General features: G+C 41.6%; 1 protein-coding gene across 1 annotated transcript in view; it reads left to right on the top strand.

Moving 5' to 3' along the window:
* RAB31 (RAB31, member RAS oncogene family) overlaps window positions 1–24,389 on the top strand; it is a 68,431-nt gene that overhangs the window by 16,772 nt on the left and 27,270 nt on the right. The window contains exons 2-3 of the mRNA XM_074878220.1: window positions 11,105–11,184; window positions 13,919–14,000. Coding sequence (XP_074734321.1) covers window positions 11,105–11,184; window positions 13,919–14,000 — 162 coding nt within the window. The remainder of the gene's footprint in view (window positions 1–11,104; window positions 11,185–13,918; window positions 14,001–24,389) is intronic.

Raw genomic sequence — 24,389 nt, 5'->3', positions numbered from 1 at the left:
TGCCTTAAGGTTTTATTTCTTTATTCTATTGGAGTTATTTTAAAGAATAGCTTTGAAGGAAGCTTCTTTGTTCTCCCTTTCCCTCCGCAGCCCCCTGTTTCGTAAATAAAGATTGCTTTATACTCCCATGCCAACTCCCATACACACAAAAGAGTTGGCAGGTTGCAGAAGAGCATCACTGTTTGTAAGCAGTGGGTGACTAAATGTGCACCAGCCACGTGGGCCACTTTGTGATTTCTTGGGTAGTCGATAGTTTAACTGACCGCTAATCCTGCCACCCACTGCTAGTGCCATGTAAAACAAGGATTTGTTCCTTACTGCTGATTTAATGCCATGTCAGTCACTGGACTATGTACAAAGGAAAGATAGCTCCTTTCTGACTAGGTCATCTTTCCAGCACCGTCTCTTGCCTTCTTCCCAAGAGGAAGAAAGAGGAGGGAAGATACGGCTGGTCCACTCATCTTGAAGTTCTTCAGGCTGTAGCTGCGTCTCTCTATGCCTTCAACTCAGCATGAAGAGCTTGAGATTGGAGCACTAGTTATGATAGCGGGATAATGCCAAGTATCTTGGAAACACTCTAGGAGAGACTTTGATTTCATATAATATTACATATACAGATATATGAATGTCTGTAGGGAAGTGAATTTGTTGCTAACATTAGCTACTATACAGACATTAGCATTAAAGAAAGTGTATTTGAAACGAGCATTAGGGCTTTTTGTCTCTAAAAGATTACTGGGCTGGGATCTGGGGGAGAGCAGTGGACCTGTGACAATGAATACGGAGAACTTATTAACTCCAGAGAAGCCTACAAAATGGCAGGACAAGTAGGACTGCGTTTCCTGGCTCCAAGTATGGCAGATACCAGAGTAGGTATGCAGGCCCGAGTTTAATTCCACAGAAGAATGCGTGCAGGATGTGTGTGAAAGGAAACCACATGCTGAATAATCACGCTGGTAAGGGAGCCAAAACTGGCAGCAGACATTTGGCTTCAGTGACTGGTTGAGAACCAGAGAGGTGGCCAGGACTGCAGACACATCCAGCTCTGAGGTGAAGCAGATGGGCCATCACTGTACATGTTTTGCTAACTAATGTGGACTAAAGGAAAACAAATCGAGAGAAGGGATCAGATGACAAGTTACACTTTCAGAGGTGTATTGGGTTTGTGTGACAAGGTTTTGGTAGCAGTGGGGGCTACAGGGGTGGCTTCTGTGAGAAGCTGCTAGAAGCTTCCCCTATGTCTGATAGAGCCAATGCCAGCTGGCTCCAAGATGGACCCACTGCTGGCCAAGGCCAAGCCCATCAGCAACCTGGGATAACATATTTAAGAGGGGGGAGAAAAACCCTGCACAACAGCAGCTGGAGAGAGGAGTGAGAATATGTGAGAGGAACAACTCTGCAGACACCAAGGTCAGTGAAGAAGGAGGGGAAGGAGGTGCTCCAGGCGCTGGAGCAGAGATTCCCCTGCAGCCCCTGGTGCAGACCATGGTGGGACAGGCTGTGCCCCTGCAGCCCATGGAGGTGAATGGTGGAGCAGAATCCACCTGCAGCCCGTGGAGGACCCCACGCCAGAGCAGGTGGATGTGCCTGAAGGAGGCTGTGACCTGTGGGAAGCCCGTGCTGGAGCAGGCTCCTGGCAGGACCTGTGGCCCCATGGAGAGAGAAGCTCATGCTGGAGCAGGTTGGCTGGCCAGGACTTGTGACCCCATGGGGGACCCATGCTGGAGCAGTCTGTTCCTGAAGGACTGTACCCCGTGGAACGGACCCATGCTGGAGCAGTTCATGAAGAGCTGCAGCCTGTGAGAAGGACCCATGCTGAAGAAGTTCATGGAGGGCTGTCTGCCATGGTTGGGACCCCAGGTTGAAGCAGGGGAAGAATGAGAGGAGTCCTCCCCTTGAGGAGGAAGGAGCAGCAGAGACAACGGTTGATGAACTGACCACAACCCCCATTCTCCATCCCCCTGTGCCACTGGAGGGGAGGAGGTGGAGAAAATAGGAAGTAAAGTTAAGCCCAGGAAGAAGAGAGAGGTGAGGGAAGGTGTTTTTAAGATTTAGTTTTTATTTGTCATTATTCTACTCTTGATTTGTTTGGTAATAAACTAATTTCTTTAAGTTGAGTCTCTTTTGCCTGTGATGGTAATCGGTGAGTGATCTCCCTATCCTTATCTCAACCCACGAGTCTTTCATGATATTTACTCTCCCCTGTCCAGCTGAGGAGGGAAGTGACAGAGCAGCTTTGGTGGACCCCTGGTGTCCAGACAGAGTCAAGCCACCACAGGAGGTCGGATAGCATTAAGCCCCGGCCAGCAGATATTTTTCTGTTTTAAAATGGCTATTAGGAATGTACAGGGGATATTGAAGATGCATGTAAATCCCAAACAAATAAACTCAGCACCTGACTATCTCTTAAGGCACTTAAATGGTTCTATGCCACTACTGTCTGAACACTTTACAACTATCACTGATGTAAATCCCCATAATGCTGTTACAGTGTAAAATGAAGTAATTGTTATTTTTGTTTAACAGCTAGTGAGCTGAGAATGATAGCGCCAAGAATTCCTGTGCCAATTGCAGTCCTTACAGCACTAGGAAGAAGGATTGTATTCTGATATAACAAGAGTGACCTAGTTGAGGGTACGAGAATGTCTCTGAGAGCAAGCGGGGCACTTCCTACTTGTAGAAGGAATTACAGTTAATCTAATTCTAATGCACACCAGAGATAAAAGCCTTATTCTGTAGCTAATTTGTGCTCCACAACACCAGCATTGGCCTGAAATTACACTAGCAATTAGAGATGATATGTAGGGTATATTACCATGGAAGAATTGGCACAGACCATTTATGGGAGTATTATACCGACTGATTAAAAGATACCAATATTGCCACATATTATGAGTTTAGGGAAGGGTGTGCAACAAACAGAAATGCAGACGGATATTCTTGCAAGGTTCACAGATGGACAGATGACCAAAAAAACTGTGATGGTTCCTACTGAAGAAGTGAAACACTGCAGAATAATCCTCTCCCTCAAAACACAGTTGCATTGAGATCTGTGTGTTTGTGCTGGGATCTTGGGGAACTCTGTTCCAGTACTCACTGGGAGCGTTGGTGTTCATTTGGCAAATACCCTTCACTCAGAAAAGTACATGATAGCACGTTGACACTCCTGGAGGCCAACTGTGATTCCAGTTCTTCCCTTTCAAGAATTTGCTTTGCAACCCAGTACCTGCCAGACCTTTGCAGATACTCTTTGCAGATCACAGGGGGCATAAGGCCATGTCTGCTGTCGTTTGGAGCTCTTATTGCAGAAGTACATTGCCAGTCTTGGTAATGAAGAAAGTCAAACAATTGAAGGTGGTTGTGTTGAGGTAGGGAGGAAAAACATGACAGACTTCTTGTTTGGTAAAGGGCCTGTCAGGGAGTTTCAAGCCGCTGCTTTGGGAAGCAAGTGTGCCCCTGGGCTAGTTCTGTAGCTCTGGAAGGGGGATCCCAGCAAATCAACAGGAAAAGGATCTTCTCCAACAATCATGTTGCTCACAGGGGAGATACTCTATTTCTCGTTGTACAGGGCTGTAATGAAGATTGAAATTTGCAAAAATTATTTGTGTCCTGAATGAGATGCATATTCTTTTGACCGCAGAAGTGAGGCTTCAGAGCACCTCAGCCTGCATCCCTGTGGTTCAGGCTGAAGCCTCAGGCATTTTTGTGCTGATGAAGTGGCTAAGAGCCAATGTGTCAGTCTAAGAGCTGTTCTTGTATTTTCATCTGTACGTTTATGCAGTGGTGGGATTTGCTCACTTGATACATCTTGCAGATGGAAAAACTGAATACAGTGAGAAGCTATTTGCACTTCTTCCTAGACACCACTCTGCAGTGCATGGCTGCATTTTCACTGGGACAAGCCTGACACTTGGCAGGTTCAGTTCAGTCCCAGGGGTGTCTCTGAACCCAGGTCTCCTGAAAGGTATTCTCCTTACAGCAGTGTTTTTAGACAAGTAAGTGATACCCAAATACAGGGAAGGATGAAGGATGTGTTTAAGGCTAGCAGAAAGTTTATTGGGTAGAGTAGTTCTTGGATTAAAATACTGCCCTTGGAAACTGTGATCAGGAGTCTGTTGTGCATAACTCTTCCTTGTATGTTCATATGGTTGCTAAAAATCCAAAGCCAGTTTCAGATGCTCTTCAAGCCGACTGCCACTGCCTTCTAGAGCAGCTGTAACTGGATTAGTAAGACATGGAAAGTATTGTAATGCTGTCTGCATGTGATGGTCTGAGTAATGATTAAAATGTTAATGGCAGGCATAGAGGACTAAAGCAGGCTGCAAATTGTAAAGCTTTATTTTGTTGTTCAGCTTGTTGCTTTTTTGTCTCCACTGGAATTTAAAAGACAGCCATAATCCTGCACTCAGCCTTGCCACATCACGTGCCTTTGGGTTAAGAACTGGCATCTCAGAAAGCATGGAAGATGCAGGTTGGATATCTCAGTGCTGCATGCCAGACCTTGCCTGAGGACTGATGTTCCTCCTAGAAACCAGGCTTGACCAGAGCTGAGCATACATTTCTGCAAAAGCCCAATAATACTTTACGGTGCAGGCCTAGCGGTTTGTCTGATGATAACTAGCAAAATGCTAACCATCTAGCAATGCTGCGATGTGATTATGCTGCTGTGAATTTTCAAATTCCATCAAAGTCCTGCTGGGGATAATGGGAGTGGGTCAGGGGGATTCAACTGTAAATCAGAAACTAAAGCATGGCCAATTCTGACAGTGGAAAGAATGGCTATTTTAATGTGCAGAAGCTCAACTGCCAAGTCAAAACCAGCTGCGCTTTACAGAGCTACTAGAATGAAAGGTCTCTCTGCATTTGCATTTTTTGTAAGACTCATTGATTATTTTTCTTCCCCTAAAGTTTAAACCATGTCTTTCTACCTCAGATTTGCCTGGCCAGTTGCAGAGATTCTGAGTGCCTTTTTTTTGGTATTTAAAATATCAAATACACTGATTATAAAGGGCAGTGTTCTCCTTTTTACAAACTTCATACCAATACAGATGTTTTCATCTGTACATCTTAATTACTCCCACGATGAAAGTTCTGCACTGGCCAAGGCAAGGACCTCTCCTTCCTCTCTACTGTAGCACTGGCAAGGGTCAAATTGGTGTAACAAAGATGAGAATTTAGCTTGGGAAATCTTGAGCATAAACTGGCTGTTATTTTTCAGTTAGTGAAGAATGAGCCAAGAAGTTTGTCCGGTGGCATGAATGTGTGACAGGGAGCCAGGAGTTGTTGCTTCTCTTAATAGTCAGGAGCAGCCAGCTTCTTCTCTGAGCAGATCCTCTTCCAGGAGAGTGGGACAACTTTTTGACTGTACCCTTGTTCTGTGTATTTGATTGAGCATTGTTATTACCCCCTGCTCTCTGTGTCTGAAAGGTGACATGAGGCAGCATTATCTCACCAGAAGGTGCACTGAGAAGATCATTAGATTTGGCCATGGTTATTTCTGGTGTGTGCACTTACTGCACATCTTGATGCTAACCAGTCTGAAGAAAGCTTCAGAAGAGCTTGCTGGTAGGCTCCAGTATTACCTTCTGCCTGGAACTCGGGTTTTCATTGGTGTGAGCAGCTTTGTAATTCAAGCTCTATGCCTGATGAAGAAGCTGCGCCACAAGAGGCTGCCTGGGAGTTACACTAAATCAACCCTGACTGCATCAATCATACTCTTTTTCTCTTGATCAGGGATCAAGAGAAGGGCTGAGTCTGAGGAAGGGCTGAGCTGCCAAACGCTTATGGTGCCTTTGCAGCTGGGGTGGTTAGCAGGTCAGCTTTTGGGGAGCCTCAGCGCAAACGGGCCCCGAGGGGCAGATGCATTCCTGTTGGGAGTCCTTCTGAGTTCAGTGGAAGCCACATGAGCCGTGGGATTAGTTTCTTGCTTATGGGAAAGGATAAAGACTTATCACTTCCAAATGTTTCCCATATTATTGTTGAAATGACATCTGCTTTACCTGCTTTTTTTGAGCACTTGGTCATTCTTCTGATATGTAAGACCCATGTTAAACCCAGTCAGTTTTAATGAGACCTCTGCCTGTAGATGGTGTCTCAATGAATCTTGGTTATGATGAGAAATGCTTCGGAGAGACAGACATTTTTAATTTGTAAAAATTTATACAAATTGAAATACTGTGGGTTGAATCCTGATTTTGTCTAAGCTGATGGGAAAACTTCCATCCTTCCGAAGGAGCCATGTGTTGGATCCCTATTTTATAGAGGTCAGTTCTCCATTACTTCTCAATGCAGATTTTTGTGGCACCCGCCTCCAGGGTATCTCAACCCTTTTTTTAAAGCTGAAATGGGAAGTTAGTCATGAGATCCGTGGTGGTTACAAGCCAGATGATCTTTTTTTTCTTACTTTGCAAGTAGGAGGACAGAAGGCAGTTTCTTCAGTATCTTCATTCTTAGTGTGTCATTTCCTCATGTGAAGTGCCGTCTAGTATTCTTGTTTTATTTGTGTTTCCAAAATTCTAGAGTCATAAAAGGATTTTTGCATGGTTTAATTTTACATCTATTAAAAAAGCTCTATGTGTTAACATAGCACAGAAAAATTCTGTGTAGTCAAGAATAAAAAAGCTCTTGCAGCAGTGTGCATAATTATAGGGATGCTGTTTAGTCATCAGTCATGATATGTGTGGATTTTTTTGTGAATTCAACATTTATCCTATTTCAGATGTAAAAAAGAATTTACATGAAGAGTGTAGTTCGCTCAGCACAATAGGGCTTGACCCATCTGAATCTGTTAAAAGCTATTACATCAAAGCTAAAGACTAATGTCCTGATTGGGGATGTGTTTACAAGATAGTATAGTTCCCTTCAATGTGGAAAAGTGCTTGGATGACTGGGCCCTATGGTTTTGCAAAGATATAAATGAGACATCCAGATTTAAATTAAAGAGCTAAATTTTTCTGCATTAGTTTTTTCTGACGGGATAAACGCATCTGGAACAATGGACAGAGGAATATACCAACTGGCTATTTGTAATGGGAAAATGGTTTTCTTTTTTAATATATTGCTCATATTGAACTTCTGCTTTCTTTTTTTTTTTTTCTTAAATCTTCTTCTATGCTGCTGCAAATCAGCCAGAAATAATCAGCAGCTCAGTTGTTGTTTGCCTGCAAATGAGTTGCCAGCATCGTGTAATTCTGCTGGCTTGAAATACAGTCTCATCTCCTTTACAGTAATGTGAGCTGAGAAGAGCCAAGTGCGGTGGTTCTCCGCGAGCAGAAGTGTGGGTGGAAGCACTGGTTTTTGTGGCGTGCTGCTCTCCATCCTCGTGCTCTTAAATTCCTCATGCCTAAATCTGTGGGTAAGGTATTTTAGAAGAATAGGGAACATCTCTTCAGGGTTAAAGGGTGAAAATCAGGAATTAGTCATGCTTGCATTGGTTCCTTGTATTTATCAGAAACATCTGATATGGCTTCAGATTTCCATATCCATTTTGCTGACCAGTGGGAGATTCTGAAGTTGTAGTTACTTTTTCTGGTGAACTAATAGCGGTTTACTTACTGTGGATTACATTTCTACTCCTTTCCTTCCTCACCACCCCACCCCTTTTGCTTATCTCGGTACAGTGCAGTTTATAACTGATATTTTGTAAGTGTGCTATGAGGCTTATGAAGAAGAAGAAAAACAAAGCATGCAGTTGGTCCCATGAGTGACTCATCAAATGCATCATGAACACCTTAATTCAGAATAATTATATTTATTTCTTTCTTGCCTCTCCTTTCATGTAGTGGTATACTCTTGATCGTGATGAGTCAGTGTAGTGCTGAAGCCCTTGGATTTCCCATGGATAAGGATTTTTCTGAGGAATTGCAGGATGTGGTCCCTAAAGTGTGACATAACTCCTGAGGACATGTTCTCAGTCTCTGAAACTTGTCCAATCCACTCAGCTCAATACTGCTATGACCTTTTACATAAGCCTTGTTATTCCTTGGTGTATGTTTGATGTTATATGTACACTAACATGGAGTAAAACAAAAAAGAAAAACAGATGAGAGGGTGTAAAAAGCTGCCAAAAAGCAGAAATTTGAGAACTGAAAAATAAGTCATCTGCATGCCTGAATGCTACCCAGGCATGTGGCTTGACGAGTCTGTTATAATCCTTTGAAGAAAAAGGAACAGAACAAGGGTGATCATCCCCGTCAGATGTTAGAAAAATGGATGTATTTAGAGGGAGACCTTATAGCAAAGGACAAAGCAGATAGTAGCAGGAAAGCTTTGTACAGCCTTACCAAGGAGGTTTAATTTCAGTGCATTGGTGAGAAGTGAATACTTTTTCTGCTTCTTTGAAGCAATCATGTTTTCCTTGAATTCTGTGAGATCAACCTGAAAGATAGTTCCCTATTGTCAATAAAAGATAAGGTCTATCAGCAGTAAAAGATTTCTAAGTTTTCAAGTTGTTGTCCAGTGTTCATGCACCATGATTTGCTTTGCTTTCAGGCAGGTGAGTGTCTTGTTTGATGGTATGGTAACGTGAACTGAAAACTGTCTAAGTAGTTTCAAATCCTGTGATGGAATGATAATCACAGCCTTAAGTGGGAAGTGTTTTCTTTCTTACTTCCTTCCCCTCTGTGCTCTAATTATACTCTGGTAGCTGGCTGTTTGTATCCTCCAGGCAACAAAACAGAAGCTGGGAGGGCTTGTTTCAACTGAACCCCTTGGTGCAGTAAATTGCCTGGCTCCTGGAAAGCACTGGCCACTGGCTGCAACAGTGGTCATCCTAAAGACAGGTTCGTTTGTGGTCCACGTCCATTGGTTTCACTGAGCTTGCACCAGGGGTAAATTTAGCCCTCTCGGTAGTCCAAGCAACCCCAGGAGTAAAGTGTAAGAATGCATTTAAGCTTCTTGAGCGATATTGGTGTGCCTGACATATGCTTAAGTTGAACCGTGCTTGTTGCGAGAGCAATAGAAACTTCGAAAGTTCCTTTAACGTTAGCGTGAAACATTAGTAAGAACCACGAACTGAGAGATGAAGAGGTAGGAGCTTCCAGGAAAATGAGCTAAGCTTTAATCCACACTTGTGGATGTCGTGTCCTTGCCAGAGACTGGTCTTCTCTTGCTCAGGAGCTGTAATTGCAGTTGCCCTTCTGAGTGACCCGTCAAGGGAGCTGAAGGAGGTACGTGAAACTTAAGCATCATTGGGTCATGGGAGTCAATGTCTAGTTTCAAACACGGTGGCAGAAACTGTGTCCCCACAAGAGGGAAATGTAATTCCTCGCACTTAGTGGGTGGTAGTTCTGGTTTCTCCACAACATTAAAAGTCCGGAATAATAATTGGATCCTCAGTTTCATCACAGAGGAGCTTATTTTTTTTTCTTTTTTAAGTGTTCTGCCATCCTGGTCTAGTAATTATATAGAGATGTCAGCTGGAATCCATAATGAAGTCAAAATTTGGGAATAGCAACAAGATGTGTCGCTGGTATTGATCAAAGGCTATGGGGCTGGTTTTAAACACTGCTTCTCTCTTTGATCTTTTTTTCCTATTGATTGAACACAGTAGATAAACAATCGTCTGTGTAGTATGAGCATTTATTATGGCTTTTAAGATGACTAAGGACAGCTTTGAATTAAATAGAAGAGTTTAAATGATGGTTTTCTAGTAAGCACTGTCTATAAAGACTTCACTTGCAGTGGTGATAGTTTCATTTAAGCATGGTGAAAGGAAATCTAAATACAGACATTCTTTTTCTTTCATATTCAAAAAGAATATAAAATACTGCAAAATTGATTGCAGGAAAGGCAAAGGCTTTTTTTAATATATAGTTATGTGTGGGCAAAGGCTGCTTTTTTTTTTTTTCAATATGTAGTTATATGTGTAGTGCTCTCAACAAACTGTATTCTCTTGTCTTGGTAGTTTTTGAGAAGTTTGTGTAAATTAGTCAAGTGTCTTAAAATGTGGATACAAATGGAACTACCAGGTGCAATCTGGTAGTTCTGCAATCACTTCCAATGAAATTAATAGAAAACTTTCCATTGACTTTTTAATGGGTTGGGTTGGACCCTGAGCTGTCATTGTTAATGTCTTGGAAAGGTCAGGATCGATTTCCTGGCATCTTTTTTGTCTCTAAGGAGGATCTTTACAATTCTGTGGTAGACATAGCAATATTGCTATTCGTCTTCCTTTGTAATTCTCTGTATAATTTAAACTCTTCTACCTACCGTCTAAGGCTTCATGAAATAACAGAGGCAAACCGAAAAATACTGCATTTTGGGGAAGTTGCTCATATTTGTGAATGCCTAAAATAGTATTTCTGCAAAACGTCAAGCTTTCTACCCCCACCCCCCCCCCCCCCCCAGTTATTCTGAATTTTATTCCAGTACTGTGCTGCTGTTATTTTTCCTTACTGATTGGGGGGGGGTAAAAAAAAAAAAGACTATTGCTGCAAATGAAAGCAGCCTGCCACATTGCATTGTAGAGAGCAAGTTGTGTTGCATTTAAAGTAATGCTGTTTCACTGCATTCTGGTAACACAACCTGCACAGGGATAGCTGCACATCTCTGGGGATCCAAATCTTTGGATTCCTGCCTTTTCAAAACCACCTGAAGCCTCTGCAAAGTTTCCACCAAGCAGGCTTGCTTGTCTTGCCATTAAAAGTTAGTTCCACTAAGTTAGTGCTGTCTACTAAAAGGTTGATGTTAGTAATCTGTTTTGGAAGCGTGATCAGGCTACCCTTGCAATGGGCCTGAATGAAATTGTTTCTCTGGCTTTGCGGGGTAGTTTACCATGTGTTTGAAAGCACAGGATTTTCTTGTACATGTAAATGGCTATGCTTGAAGTACTGCAGTCTTTGCAGCAGGAGTATAAAATCCACCCAAAAAAAAGAAGGCTTGGAGAGAAGGGAGTGTTGAGAAGAGGACCAGGGAGCTCCATTCACGATGCTGACATTTGAAAAGAATAATCCATGTGCTGGCTGTTCTTTTGAAATCTTTAACCTGCCCTACTTGCCAGTAGAGAAGATTTAATTTCACAAATTAATATTTGACTGTTTCTTCAGGTGAAGAATTGGTATCTAGGGTCTCCTGAACTCACTGTCATGCTTTTCTTTATTTTCAGGATACTGGGGTTGGGAAATCAAGCATTGTTTGTCGATTTGTCCAGGACCACTTTGATCACAATATTAGTCCTACTATTGGGTAAGTACCATGCATAATACATTTTTTACTTCTATATATTTTTTAACTCGCTGCCCTCTGCTGAGCTCCTTTCTTTTCCTTACTTTGAAAGGCTCTGAATACTGTATATAATTTTTTCTCCGTCTTACCAATCTCACTCAACTCTTTACTCTTCTTTAATGTTGTTCAGCTCATGTCGCCTGTTTAGAGAGTCTGGGGTTGCCCCAGACCAGGTCTGCTCTGCGCTCCCTTTTCTGGGAATACAGAGGGGCCCTAAACTTACTATATTGCAGCATACTCTATTGTGCAGAGGCTGACAGAGCTCTGCCAATTCTCCTCCTGGGAATGGTGTCTCTTGAAAGATCCTCTTTTCTGGGGTGGCCTAGAACCACGTTGTATGGACTTGTGTTGTGCACGGCTGTTGACTTCCAGCTGTTCTGTTTCGTTTTTCTTCACTCATCTTACACCAAGAGATTCTTAGATGTCTTACTCAGCTGGTGACCTTTTCTTTTTGTCATGCCAAGAGTTTTCCACTTTAGGTTTTTTTTTTGGTCATAAGACCATAGGACCATATGTTCTGTTTTGTTTTTCTTCATTCATCTTACACTAAGAGATTCTTAGATATCTTACTCAGTTGGTGACGTTTTCTTTTTGTCTTGTCAAGAGTTTCGCACTTTAGGTTTGTGTTTTGGTTGTAGGACCTTAGGATTAAAATCACTTTAGTTCCCACTGGTCCATGAGGTATCAAATCTGATCCATGTAGCTTAAAGAACTGAAACCCCACAACCTGTGAGACCGTGATCTGCACAATGATCAGGGCACCCCATAACTGAGTAATGGCAGGAGAACCATGGGGAGCCCTTAATGTACCTACATTGTGTGTCCTGCCAGGCTGGGCAGGAACATGGGCAGCGTCTGTTCCTGTCTGTGGACATACTTTCATCTAGGTTTAGGACGTGCCACATTATCTTGCCTTTCTCCAAATAGGGACAATGCAATTTAAACTAAGTATAATTAATTCATACCTGTTCTTCTTTAAAAACTGTCCAGCTTCCATGTGTCAGACCATCAGAAGCCTGTAGTTGATTTTGATTCCAAAATTTTTTCTTTTAACATCTTAGGGACAAATCTGCCACGTCCAACATTATCTGAAAAATTTTGAAAGTTCTTGATCTCTTACAGGAAAGGAAGATAATATTTAATGTTCACAAAAGAGTAATTTGGGTGGGTAAGGCTGATCTGACTTGTGTGTTAGAGCTGTTTTAAAACGTCTGTGTATTGGTATTGATCGCTGTGTGTTGTTCAGAGGGTTAGACGATATTTTCCAAAGCTCTGCCTTTCGATGCATGAAGGAGTCTCAGCTGGAAGTTGCCCATTGAAGTTCCAGGACAATTTTGGACTCCTGAATGTAATTAATAGAGAAAAATGGACAGAGAGAAAGGAAGCATGTAATGAATATCATTACTGACTGAAGGGCACTTGTTTGCAGTGAAGGAATTGATGGGAACTTGAATGGTTCTTTACTTTTAAGTCACCATCGGCATTTTTCCCCAAGTAGTTGTTGTTGCTAAATAAATGTCTTCTGCTCAAATAGAAAAATATTTTCCCTCTGTTATCATAATTATGAAAATTAAAGGGATTTTTTTTCCATTTGAAGTGATGGCTAGCTTGCACACAGGTGATAATTACTCTTCTATATAGATAAGATTTTTATTTTTATTCCAAATTGATCAGATGTTTTAAATATATAATCCTTGCAATCTACAGTAGGTGCTGTGTCTCTAAAGTTCCTGTTTTTGAAGCTGTAAAGTGTTGCTTAATGCTTTGAGAAGGAGAGTGACAACTGAAAGCACACACCCTGAAAACAACCAGAGAAAATGATGCACATATTTTGCCTCAATATTTTTATAAGCAATGTACCATTGTTAAATTCGAGCAATTTGCAGATGGCTGTAGAGGAGACCTCTGGTATATCATTCTCAGGAAATGTTTTAATCAGTCATATATTGTTCAGTGCTTTTGTAATGACAGTGTATCGTATCAAATGCATCTTTATGAGTCAGGAAAAAAGTTACCACAACAGAAATTGTTCAGCAGTGTCCAGGTGGGATGGGGGAAATAAAAAATCTGCCAGAGTTTAGCAGTCTCTCCTAGCCAGCTTTCAATTGAAATGCTGTAATATGGAAAAAACCTATAAATTTGTAACCCTCTTTCCTACAAGACAAATCGCACTGTGAAAACAGACGAATTTCATTTCCTACAAAAAATACAAGAAGCCATGAAGATTTCTTCATCTGAGCTGAGAGTGGGAAGAACTTTTTTCCATTTGTTCACCACATGCATTCCAGCAGGTGACTTTTCTGATCCATGGTGATCCAGTGTTCTGCCTTTAACTGAAAAGTTGCGCATTTGTTGCCTGGTATGATGCTGGCTGATGCCTTTTTCTCAAGTCCATGTCACTGAGAAGATGGAACTAGCTAGCAGCAGAAGCTACGTGTGAGCAGCAGGAGAATTTGTGTTCCTGGGCCCATGCAGAAATGCCCTCTGAACCTCAGAGGCTTTTCCCTTCTTTTAAAATACATATATAGGTATATAGGTATATATTTTATCTGAGAAAAGGGAGACTTTCACTTCTGTAGGCATTTTATCAAGGTTTTGGAGTTTCCCATATGCAGTCTAACCCAGCAGAACTGGCTAGGTTACATATTCAGACTGACTGTCACGTTATAAATTTCTGTTGCTTCCTCCTTTTCAGAGCATCCTTCATGACTAAAACTGTGCCTTGTGGGAATGAGCTTCATAAATTTCTGATCTGGGACACAGCTGGTCAGGAACGGGTGAGTATTACTTTGCAGTATGTCTTTGTTATCCGGGTCTCTTTTAATGTGTTGGCATACTTTTTCTAAACCTTTCATCTTCAGAAGACTTTGTAAGCATAAACCTACCGAATCTTTGCAAGGTTCTGTGAAGCAGGTGGTTGGCAGTCACCAAGTGTATAGGTTCCCATTTCACAGGTGAGGAAAATGCAGAGGAGGCTGACCATACCACTTAGCCTGGTGTGAACTGTCAGCCACTTTCTTGAAGACACCTTGGGCAGTGCCCGCACGGTCTCCAGCTCCCCACTGGTTTCACTGGGTTTACGTGTGGCAGCTTTTGTTGGCATTGGAAAGCACTTGACTTCCAGCACATGGGCTGGCAGGTGGTTTGAGCTTAGGTGGTGACTCCAGGGTTGTGGTGAGTTGGGACATTGAATATGGGCACAGGTTGTGTCCACTGTTACTATTTTGGAAATTAGCACTGGCAACCTGAACCACTTAGGGTTTTCATCTTGATTTTTCAAGTGTGTGAAGTGAGTTACTCAAATTAAGTAGCTTTTCCTTTGGATTTTCAAAAAAGCCATAACAGAGTTTGTGGGCATTAGTTCTTACTGACTGTATGTAAGCCTGATTGGTCATTTGTTTCTTTTAATAGCCTCGATGGTGGTAGTATGCAGTAATATGCTGTAGAACTGTAGAGTTCTCTTAGTATATGCCCAGATTTATCTTGAGAAGTTTGAAAGAAATGGAAGAAACCATGCACACATTTTAAAATATCTTCAAAATTTCTTGTGAATTTTCACTGTTCCTGTTCATAGAAAAATGTAGCTATGCTCATGTTAGGTTGGGGTAAAATGAGATGCTTATACAGGCTGTAATGTCAGTCTTGATATATCCCATGTATTCTCCATACCTTGTATGTGAATTGTGGGCAATGAAGATTTTTGCTGTTAAGTGCAGGAAATGCTTCTGCTTTTATTTACAATGTGCAGCATGATGTAAAGTGGCCCTGATGAAATCTGTTGACTTTCAGCAACTCAGTATGTTATTTATGATGGGAAAATGGATCTTGAAAAACATATTTGAAGTATAGCATAATTCCTTCCCTTAAGTCTTGTTTGTTCCATTTCTGCATGGTCTGGAGCTGATAACTGGCTAATTATTGCAAGAGGTAGCAAAGGTTCAGTGTTCTTTCCCATGCTTTGAGTTTCCTTGCTTATTCTCTCTCTCTCTCTCTCTCTCTCTCTCTTTCCTTCAGTGCCCCACTCTGCTGTCTGTTTTTTTTTTCCCTTAAGCTCTTCAGCACACAAAACTCAGTTCTTGACATTTAGATATAAGTATTAATCTATTTTCTCACATAGTCTTAAGACTCTCAAAGCTTTTTTTTAAAGTAGGTGAATATTAATAAAGCCGTATTTACTGAACTAAATGATGCCTCTTTTGAGGCAGGAAATCTGTGACTGAGCTCTGACTCTTGGACACAAAATCCATCCTTCCCATCTAGTCCCTTATGTTTCCTCTCAATTTTTTTTAGGCTCATCATTTTTCAAACATCTGCTTTCCTTTTTTTTTCGTGTCCAACAATGATGAGCAGTGACCACCACAAACCATGTTAAATTTCTCAGAATCTATTACAGATAAGTTATGTTACAGGTTTTCATGTGTAATCATGAATTATAACCTCTTTAGGCCTGGGGCCATCTTTTTCTTCTGTGTTTGCACAATGTATTCCTAATCCTTCACTAGGACTCTAAGAAACTGGGGTGATACTGTAAACAGAGTTGATGTTGAGTCCTAGGTACTGAGACAGACAAGTTTTCTAAGGTGAGGTCCGTACTGTTCCAGGTCGTTCTCTGTCCTAGAACATCCCCATTTTACAGCTAGACACATGATGCTTCTCAATAGCTTATTCACTTTAGTTTGATCTGGGATTCTGGTTACCTCGTCTTGTGTTGCTGCTTCTGATCTGCTATTCAAGAACAAATGTCTCCCCCTGCTAATTTCTTTCTTGATACCCTCTGAACAATAGTAATGACCCAAAGGTTCCAGCCTACCCCAACCTGTGGGCCTATTAATGTTTTTCATAGTGTACTAATAGATGTCTTCCAAGCGGTGTTTCTGGTTTGAGAGCTGTTGTCCTTCTCATGTTCTTTGTTGAGGCTTTATGTTCCACTGCTAAAGTCTGGAAGTTTTGTCTATTGTCTATACTGCTGATAGCGTTGTTTAGGGCTTCCTGTTCTTTCAACATTGCCTTTGTTTGGCTTCGTTCTCCTAAACACAAGGCCAAGCACAGGACGTGCGAGTGCTTATTCTGGAGTTGGGGTGTGCTGTGCTTCCCCAGCTGTGCCAGCTGGTGCTGTGTCTATGTGCTGACATGGAGCCTTCACGGCAGAAGAGCCCTGAGTCAGATTTAACTGAAGCCTCACTTATGTCATGGAAGTTAAGCTCAAACCTTAACCATGGTAGAGTGGGCAGGCGGAAACAGCAGCAGCAGCACTTCTGTGATCCTCGTTCATGAATTTCTCCTTTTTTGTGAGTTTCTCTGGACAACAAACTGGGGAACTGCCAGCTTGGAGAGTTTAGAGAAACCATTCTTGAATATCTTAGTTGTAAGCCCTTATTTAAGACGTGCCCTGTGAGAACCCGTGTGACTCCTGGCTGCCTTCAGTCAGTTGGGAGAAGCTGAGAATTCACGTGGCTGTTTCTGAAAAGGAGCCATGTCCTAGGTGCTCAGAGAAGCCAGCTGGAAGCACTCAGCACCCCCTTAAGGCATTAAATCGATATTCAGATAGCCACTTGTAATGTTGCAAGCCTTCAGAAATGCTGGTCATTGCTGGGTTTAAAAGCTTGTAGGAACAGCTGAGTTAGTTGAAGAACCTTAATATACAGACCAACCAGTCAGAAGTTGGTCATGGAGAACAGATAACTTCTAATTCATATGGATGATAGTTACAATATTTCTGTTGTGTCAGAAAACTTGGAATTGTAGGCAGAGTAGAAAAGGAACTAGAATTGCCATTTTGTGGGAGATAAGAAGCAAACATCACTTCTGTAGAATGACAATAACACAGCAAAAAATGGAGATCAAAAGCATTTCAATCATAGCCTTGATGGGAGTGAATGCTCAGCTTGCTTCCTGGAGGAGACCCTGGAGAGGGGTACATGGCTCTCCAGCTGCTCTCAGTGTGGGAAATTCACATTGTACTTGATTACAAAAGGAGAAAGCTTCTTTAATCCTTCTATCATGTTCTTTTTTTTTTCCCTTTTTGGATAGGGAGCATCTTGAACTGTCAGCACACTTAAGAAAATCCCCCTACTTTTCTGTGCCTAAGTACTGGTCTTTGCAGACCCAGCTGCTTTGTGTTGGTGTGCTATCAGACAAGCTCACCTTATTCTGTTTCTCAGAGTCACTTTCCCTCCACCCCACTATTTTTCAAATGTCACTTTTTTCCCTATCTCACTTTTCCCCCATCAGCTTTAAATTGTTGCTGTGGACTCCAGGATTTAAATGCACAACAATTATGTTACTGTTAGCAAAGGTTCCCTCCCCTAAGAAGTCTCTTCACAAGTTAGTTAATGATGTTTTTATTAGCATATATTTTGGTTCATGGTGCTCTAAGTAGCTTCTAATTGCAGTGCTTTGTCTGAATACCTTGGGTGGCTGCCAGCTTTCCATTTTGCCAGCTGAGGAATATTGTAGCAAATAGTTAGGGAGCCTGAGGGCCATGTTTCTAGGGCAGGAAAATTTGTCTTTGTCCTTTTAAAATTTACTGTGTTGAACTCTGGGATTTTTAATTTTGTTTAATAGAAGGAACCTCAATTACTTGAGCCCAGTTTAAACCTTGGTAGGAATTACCGTGAGTTGTGGGCTTTTTTTTTTTTTTTAAACTGCTCCATTTCCTGGAAAAGGTTGACTGATGAGATACCTACAGTGATTTATAGTCCCCTCTTTTCTGAGTGACAGTAGTTGTCCTGCTGATTCAGAGAGTGTCACAAGGTGGGAGGTGAAAATGCTCCTTGAGGGGAGGACTTGTCTTTGCCGCAGTCTTGACTGGGATGTTTTGCCTAAACTGAGCAATCTAATCACTGAGCTTATGGATGCTTCCTCTGAAACCAGACTATCCTGAGAGGAGTTTACAGCAACTATCAATGACTTGAATTACTTGTGCAGTCAAGACATGGCCTGAATTTTGCTCTACAGTTTTATATAGGTGACTCTGATGACTGACCCTCAGCTTAGTCCAGTGTGGAGGTGGTTCCTTGTATGTGGTGTAAGGACCTTCCTGTAGTGAGCTGCTGTTTGCATGCTGCAAAGGTCAGCAGGTGATTTGGTAGCATGTGCGTTTGTGAGAGCATCAGTGGCATTAGAGCTAGTAAGTGAATATGTTATTTTTACTATTTTTAGAGTGAGCGTAAAGCATGGTAAATCATTTAAGAGATGCACATGGATGTGCTTTTTCTTAAGCTTCAGCAAACTTCTACCATGTGTAGCTTGACAGTGAGCTGCAGAATAGGTGTAGTGTCTTTTGCACCCTTTGTTTAATGACTGTAAACTTCAGAAGGGCTAAGCACAAGTCACTTCTGTGATGTTGCAAAGATTTGTTTTCTGGTTATTTAAAATACCTCCAAAAGATTATCCAAAAATGTTTTCCTTTTTGCTTTAAGAATTCTTACATATTTGAGAAAAATCTTCATTTTTATGTATATATCTTCTTCAATTTAACTAGCAAAAAATACCTGTAGGTTGGAGACAGATAGATCTCTCCTGATTTATTCAGCTTGTGAATCCTGAGAACTGGAATCTCAGTCTTCAGTCATGAAGGGAAAACTACTCCACGTTATGAAATGCTAAATGGTATCTGATAGTGGCTTTCATGCGTAACATTTTTCCATTTGCTCTTTGCCAGCTGAGAATGTTAGGAATTTTGTATCCCTCCCTGTGCTGCTGCTTGTGAGAGAAGCTTATGTGTCAGGGTAATGTGTTTCACACTTCTGGTTTTTGCCTTTGCTTCTCTCCACACCCCAATTTTCTGTTTGTTTGGCAGCTGCTGCCTGGAAGGTGATAGGAACAAGGTGACATGTAAATGCCCAGGCTTGGGCAAGTGGAGGCTCCCAAGCTGTGGAATAGGTACTGTTCATGGTGTATGGACTGCTTCAATGAGCTTGTGCAATGCAGGAGCAGTGGTGGTAACCTCTGGCTATTCCCTCATGGGTGCTTCCCTGATCCACGGAAGCAGTTAAGGCAGCTCTCCTAAACAGGCTGGTAGTAATATGTTTCTGCCACTGATCTACCATGCTTTTCACTGTGAGAACCTCAACAGTTTGGTTTATAGGAACAGGAGCCAAAGTGTGAGGAGGAATGTGCTTCAGGTGGGTTTGGGAATGGGTCTGAAGAGGTTTGTGGGGGTGGCATGGCAGGAAGGACCAAGGACAGGAGAAACAGGACACCCAAAATCACCTGCAAGAGGGGCTGGGAATGGATTGCGGAGTGAGGGAACCAAGGTCTGTAAAAGTCCTAATCTAGCAAGGTGAGTGTGTATAATAGGAAGGGGAAGGAAGCTGCAGAGCTATGTCACTGCCCACACATGTAAGTGGCTAGCAGACAGCTAGAAGCTGTGGCTGTCCTTACCATTAATGGCACCCAGATAAAGAAAGTGTAAGGATCTCTGACCTTGAGAGGAGCCAGGTGGTTTGATTTTGGCCACTCAGATGCAACATACTTAGTCAGAGCATCTCCTCAAGAATGGGAATGAAATCTAGTCAAATGATTACAGCTGTCAGGAAGCAAATCTTGTGCTGCTGTGCACCTGCAGATGCTTGAAAAGGCACCATGTGGAAAAATCTTAGCTGAATTCAGCCTGTGACTTGAGAAGGTGCGTAACACTTGCTGAGCGCTGGTCTGATTCTGCTTACTTTATGCATCCTTACCCTTTCCAGCCGTGCTTGTAGGCAGATCTCTAATCCTTTTGCAGTAAGACCAAGTGATGTTCTTTGCGGTCTAGGATGGTAAAAGCAACCCAACAGAGGAGTTGTGGAAGGTTTTTTGTTGGTTTTGGTTTTGTTTTTTTTCTTTTCCTCTTGGCTCTGGAGTTTGGAAGAGACAGCTCTGCTGTGGCAGTAAGCCAGCACTGGGGTGTAGCACTACAGGATGGTGCAAAGAGCTGCTGACATGAATTACTGTTCCCTGGTGTGCCTGGCAGATTGAATGAATCCAGACTGTCTTCAGTAGCATTTGTCAGCCTCTATATAAATAGGCAAGAGTGGTAGTTTTTTATTTTTGTATTTATTTGGCCTTTGTTTTGCTTTCTAAGCCAGCATGGTTTAGACATGGTTAAGAGACTTTTACTACCACAGCTTGGGTGTGATTTATGTTGTGTTCCCTTGAATTTGTTTTTCTTTTCTAAGTATTGTGATATGGCTATTGTGTGGCTTTTTCTTCTTCCCCATTCTGTACCATTAGTACAAAGGAAATGTGAACAGCATTACCTATGACCAAATATACCCCTCCATGATGAGATGCACAGGAAACAGAAAGCAAAATACTACAGAGCTCTTAAATAGGTGGTAAATTTCTTAATGGCTGGTTGGTTCCATTTTTCTGCCCTTTGCAAGGTCAAAGCTTCTGTTGACTTCAGTGAGATGGCCAGATGAGGGGTTGCAGAATTCCAAAATACTCCTGGAATTAATGAGAACAACTCTGGTTAGCTGAACTTGCATTTGCACCACCTAAGACTGAATTTGTCCTCTGTGCTGCAGGACTGTACAACTGTAAGGTTGGGCAGCTTCTAGTTGGATCCTGAGAGAAAAAGGGGACCTGCTTTCAGAGGAAATTTCATAATGCACATGTGGCTTCACTTCTTCTTCCTTAGTGGCAGAGATGATGAACCGCAAGTACAAAGTGGACGTGTTGGTAGAGGAGCATGAGTATGAAGGTGCTCCGAATCCAGTTAGCATTTCGCCAGTACTTATGCAACTGTGTAGGTATGTAGCACGCTGTGTGGCGTGCTCTAAGGAAGAGAGTCGTAAAAGTCTGCATGAAGCTACACAAGTCATTGATTTTGTTTTTTGGCGTGTCTTTTGTAAAGTAAGTTTCTTATATTTTGAATGGCCCTTTTGGCTTGACTGTACCTGTTGAATTGGAAAATGTACTCCTACAGCTTAACTATTGCACTGCATGGTTTAGTGTCCTCAGCCTTACAAGTTGTTATCAATCCCGACAGAAGCAGAATGGGCCTGATGAGTGAGGTGCATCAGTATTTGCAAATAGGCAAACTTTTTGTGGGTACTGAATGAGAGGCACAGGACTTCTAAATTTCCATAGTAGGTGAGCTGCTCATGATAGCATACTCATTATACAAAGGTGGGAGGTATTCCCAGTTCCTAGGGGGTTATGGTGGAAACTAGTGGGAAACAGTGGGGATGAAATTCAGTAGTAAAGCAGCAAGTCCTTGTACCTTTTGACTCCCAACAAAAATGTATGCTGTAAAGTTGTAGGTGATTTTGGAAACAGAGGAGGAAGCCACCTGTGAATGTTTTTAATGCTTAAAAGATGATTATGTATGTATGATGCAGCCATGAGAAATGTCTTACGTGTTGGGGAAAGTGCAGTTAAGGCTGGGTTACGTCTAGAGCGCTGCATTACAAACCTGGTCACCAGCAATTAGGAAAGACAAACTGAAGCTGGACCAGGCACAGAGAAAAGCAATTAGACCCTGCTTTTTCCTCATTACCTTATCTTCAGACTGAAAGAGCCTGGTTTAGCAGACTGGCAAAGTTAAGACTGCATGACTGCTCTATATTCATATTTCAGCTGAAGGCAAGCATTGATGCTTGAATTTCAGTAAGTCAAGGTGCAAGTAAATTACAAGTAACTTAGTAATTAGGAATTCAGAATTTTATTAATTGTCAAAATAATACAATGTTGTAAAAATATCATGGAAGAAAACTCAAAATGATTTTAGGCTGGACCATGATCAGCTTTTGACTTGAGTTAGCAGTGTGGTTATTTGTGATGGTGGGAGCTGATAGATGACTGGTTTGGGTCTGTGTTTCCCCATTAGCCCAAGGTGATGTGATCTGCTGCTGGCTGCAGGTAGGGATGACATCAGCCAGAGCACTTCTCTTGGGGGGGTGGGTTACAGAGGGGCTGGCTCCCCGGCAAGTTGGAGTTGTGACCTGGGTGTCCATGTGGCAGAGCCATGGCTCGCTACTCAAGCATTTTAGGTGCCCCTTCTTGAGAAGCAGAGCTGTTCTCATGCCAAAGCTTGAACTGCTCCTGTTTCTCCTAATTTTCTTGGGAATTACTGGATACAGAAATACTGAGCTATAAAATCAAGGTTATAGACATTGTAATTTATAATACAGAAGGAGTCCTGTGAGATTTAATTTTGTGAGATGATTTTTTGTGTGTCACTTGTTTTGGGCATCTGTCCCACATTTGGTCCTTGGCAGGTGAAAAATGTGCACATTAGTATTTTGTAGCCCTTTAATTAATTTTGCGTGACTCTCTTTTTCTAGGTAATTAGGCCAGGAAAAAGTTCAAGAGGACTGTTCTTTTGGGCACTGATTTAAGAGGAAAAAAAAAAAAAAAAGCATCGAATATAATTATTTGCATAATGTTTTTACAAGTATGTTTGTGATATTGGAAAAGCCATGCTCATAAAACATGTTCGTTAAGAGTCTATTATTAGATCATGAAACTTACTCAGAGTTACAATTTTTCAACCCCTTTTGATTTATTCAGTGTTGCAAAGAGTCTTTTCCTGTTTTCTTGTGGACAACAGTGATTTCTTATGACGGGGACATAGTATATCATGTTTGGTTATTAGCCTGCACAAAAGAATGATGAAGGGGATTTAATTTTGGTTTTATTTGATATTCTGTACTGTGATAACTGATAATAGTTGTTACTAGTGTACTTTCAGTTGTTATTAAACAATTTCAAAGTACTTTTTTTTTCCTCACAGACCATAGGAAGTTACGTTAAGATGCATTGTAATCCCATTTTGGTCACTTTGTCCAATGTAAAATATGAAATCTTGAGTGTCAGGTTTATCCAAATAGGAATATAAACTTATATGCCAGATGAAATCTATCAGTTGATACTAAAAAAGCCCAAATTCTGAAGCTACATGCCCAAACATGGACAAAATGTTTTCTCCTCTTAAAAGGCCTTATAGCTAAAATATTACTGTAGAGTCATGAAAGAGGAAATAACTGTCCTGTCAGCTGATCAAGTAAATAGATTCTGAGTAGAGTAGGGAGGTCATACTTGTTTGTTAACAACAGCTACTGAACCTGAGTGCCTTTCAAAGGCAGTTGCCTTTCTGAGCCTAGCTCACTGTGGTCTTGCCCTCCCTCTTTGCAAGCTTGTGAGGAATTGGAATATTTAAGTACTTTATTTTGCCTTAAATAGCAGAGGAACTGCATTCCTCCTGCGTGCTGCACCTCTGGTCACTGCTTTTTATGTTTCTTGACACAAGGAGCAGGTCAAGCATGGTTTGACATTGTTTAGCATTTCTGTTACTGAAATGCAACGCACTGTTGAAGTGATTAATCTCCAAAGATATAAGTTTTCTTTGTTTCTGCATATTACCCACACTAATTCAAAATTATTATTGCTTCTATTATAGGAAAAAAGAGTAAAACTGCCCATGACAGTAGACTGTACCAGCAGACATGTGCACAAAGTACTGCAAGTGCAGACCTATTTGAGTGGGGTCTAAACTGAGGTGAATCTGGCTTCTAGTGGTCCTGTCCTTCCTCCTTTTCCTCAGCCATGATTTCCCACCCTTTCGTTTTGGCTGAGCGAGCCTGGAACTTATCTCATGCACAACAAGCTGGTTTGGGAATCCAGCTGAAAGTTAATCCTACCCAAAAAACGGCAGTTTGCATCCTGGTTACAGTTTGCATCTGGTTCTACTTGACCAGGATCCAGTGAGAGAGGTCTGCTTTTCTGGGTTTTTTTTTTTTTTTTTTGGTTGGGTGGTTTTTTTTGTTTTGTTTTGTTTTTTATGATTATTTTTACTTTCTGGCCCTAACACTGTCAATATTATTCAGTGAAACAGCTGTTACGGAAAGTGTTCTTGTCACCTGGTCAAAAGAAAAGGGAGAGAAATTCCCAAGATGATGTACAGGTTCTCAGTGTGCTTTCTGGGCCAGTACTGAAGGAATTTGAAGCATGTGAGTTTAACTGCATGGCTCCTGTGAAGCGTGATACTGTTATCTGAGAGGTCTTTGTAAATTCATGAATACCATGTAATCTAGATTAAAACCAAATCAGCATGTGTGTAGGATATGTTTTTTCCAGAGTTTACAGACTGGGAGGAGTGTGCATACACCATGAAAGGTCAGATCTACCCTCCACAATTAAGGTCCCTGATTTTCAGGCTACTTTAATGCAACACACAT

This window comes from Strix uralensis, chromosome 1 (assembly GCF_047716275.1).
Source record: "Strix uralensis isolate ZFMK-TIS-50842 chromosome 1, bStrUra1, whole genome shotgun sequence".
In the NCBI taxonomy this organism is placed as follows: Eukaryota; Metazoa; Chordata; class Aves; order Strigiformes; family Strigidae; genus Strix; species Strix uralensis.
The sequence above is the reverse complement of the archived record's forward strand: the minus strand, read 5'-3'. Positions and strand labels throughout refer to the sequence as shown.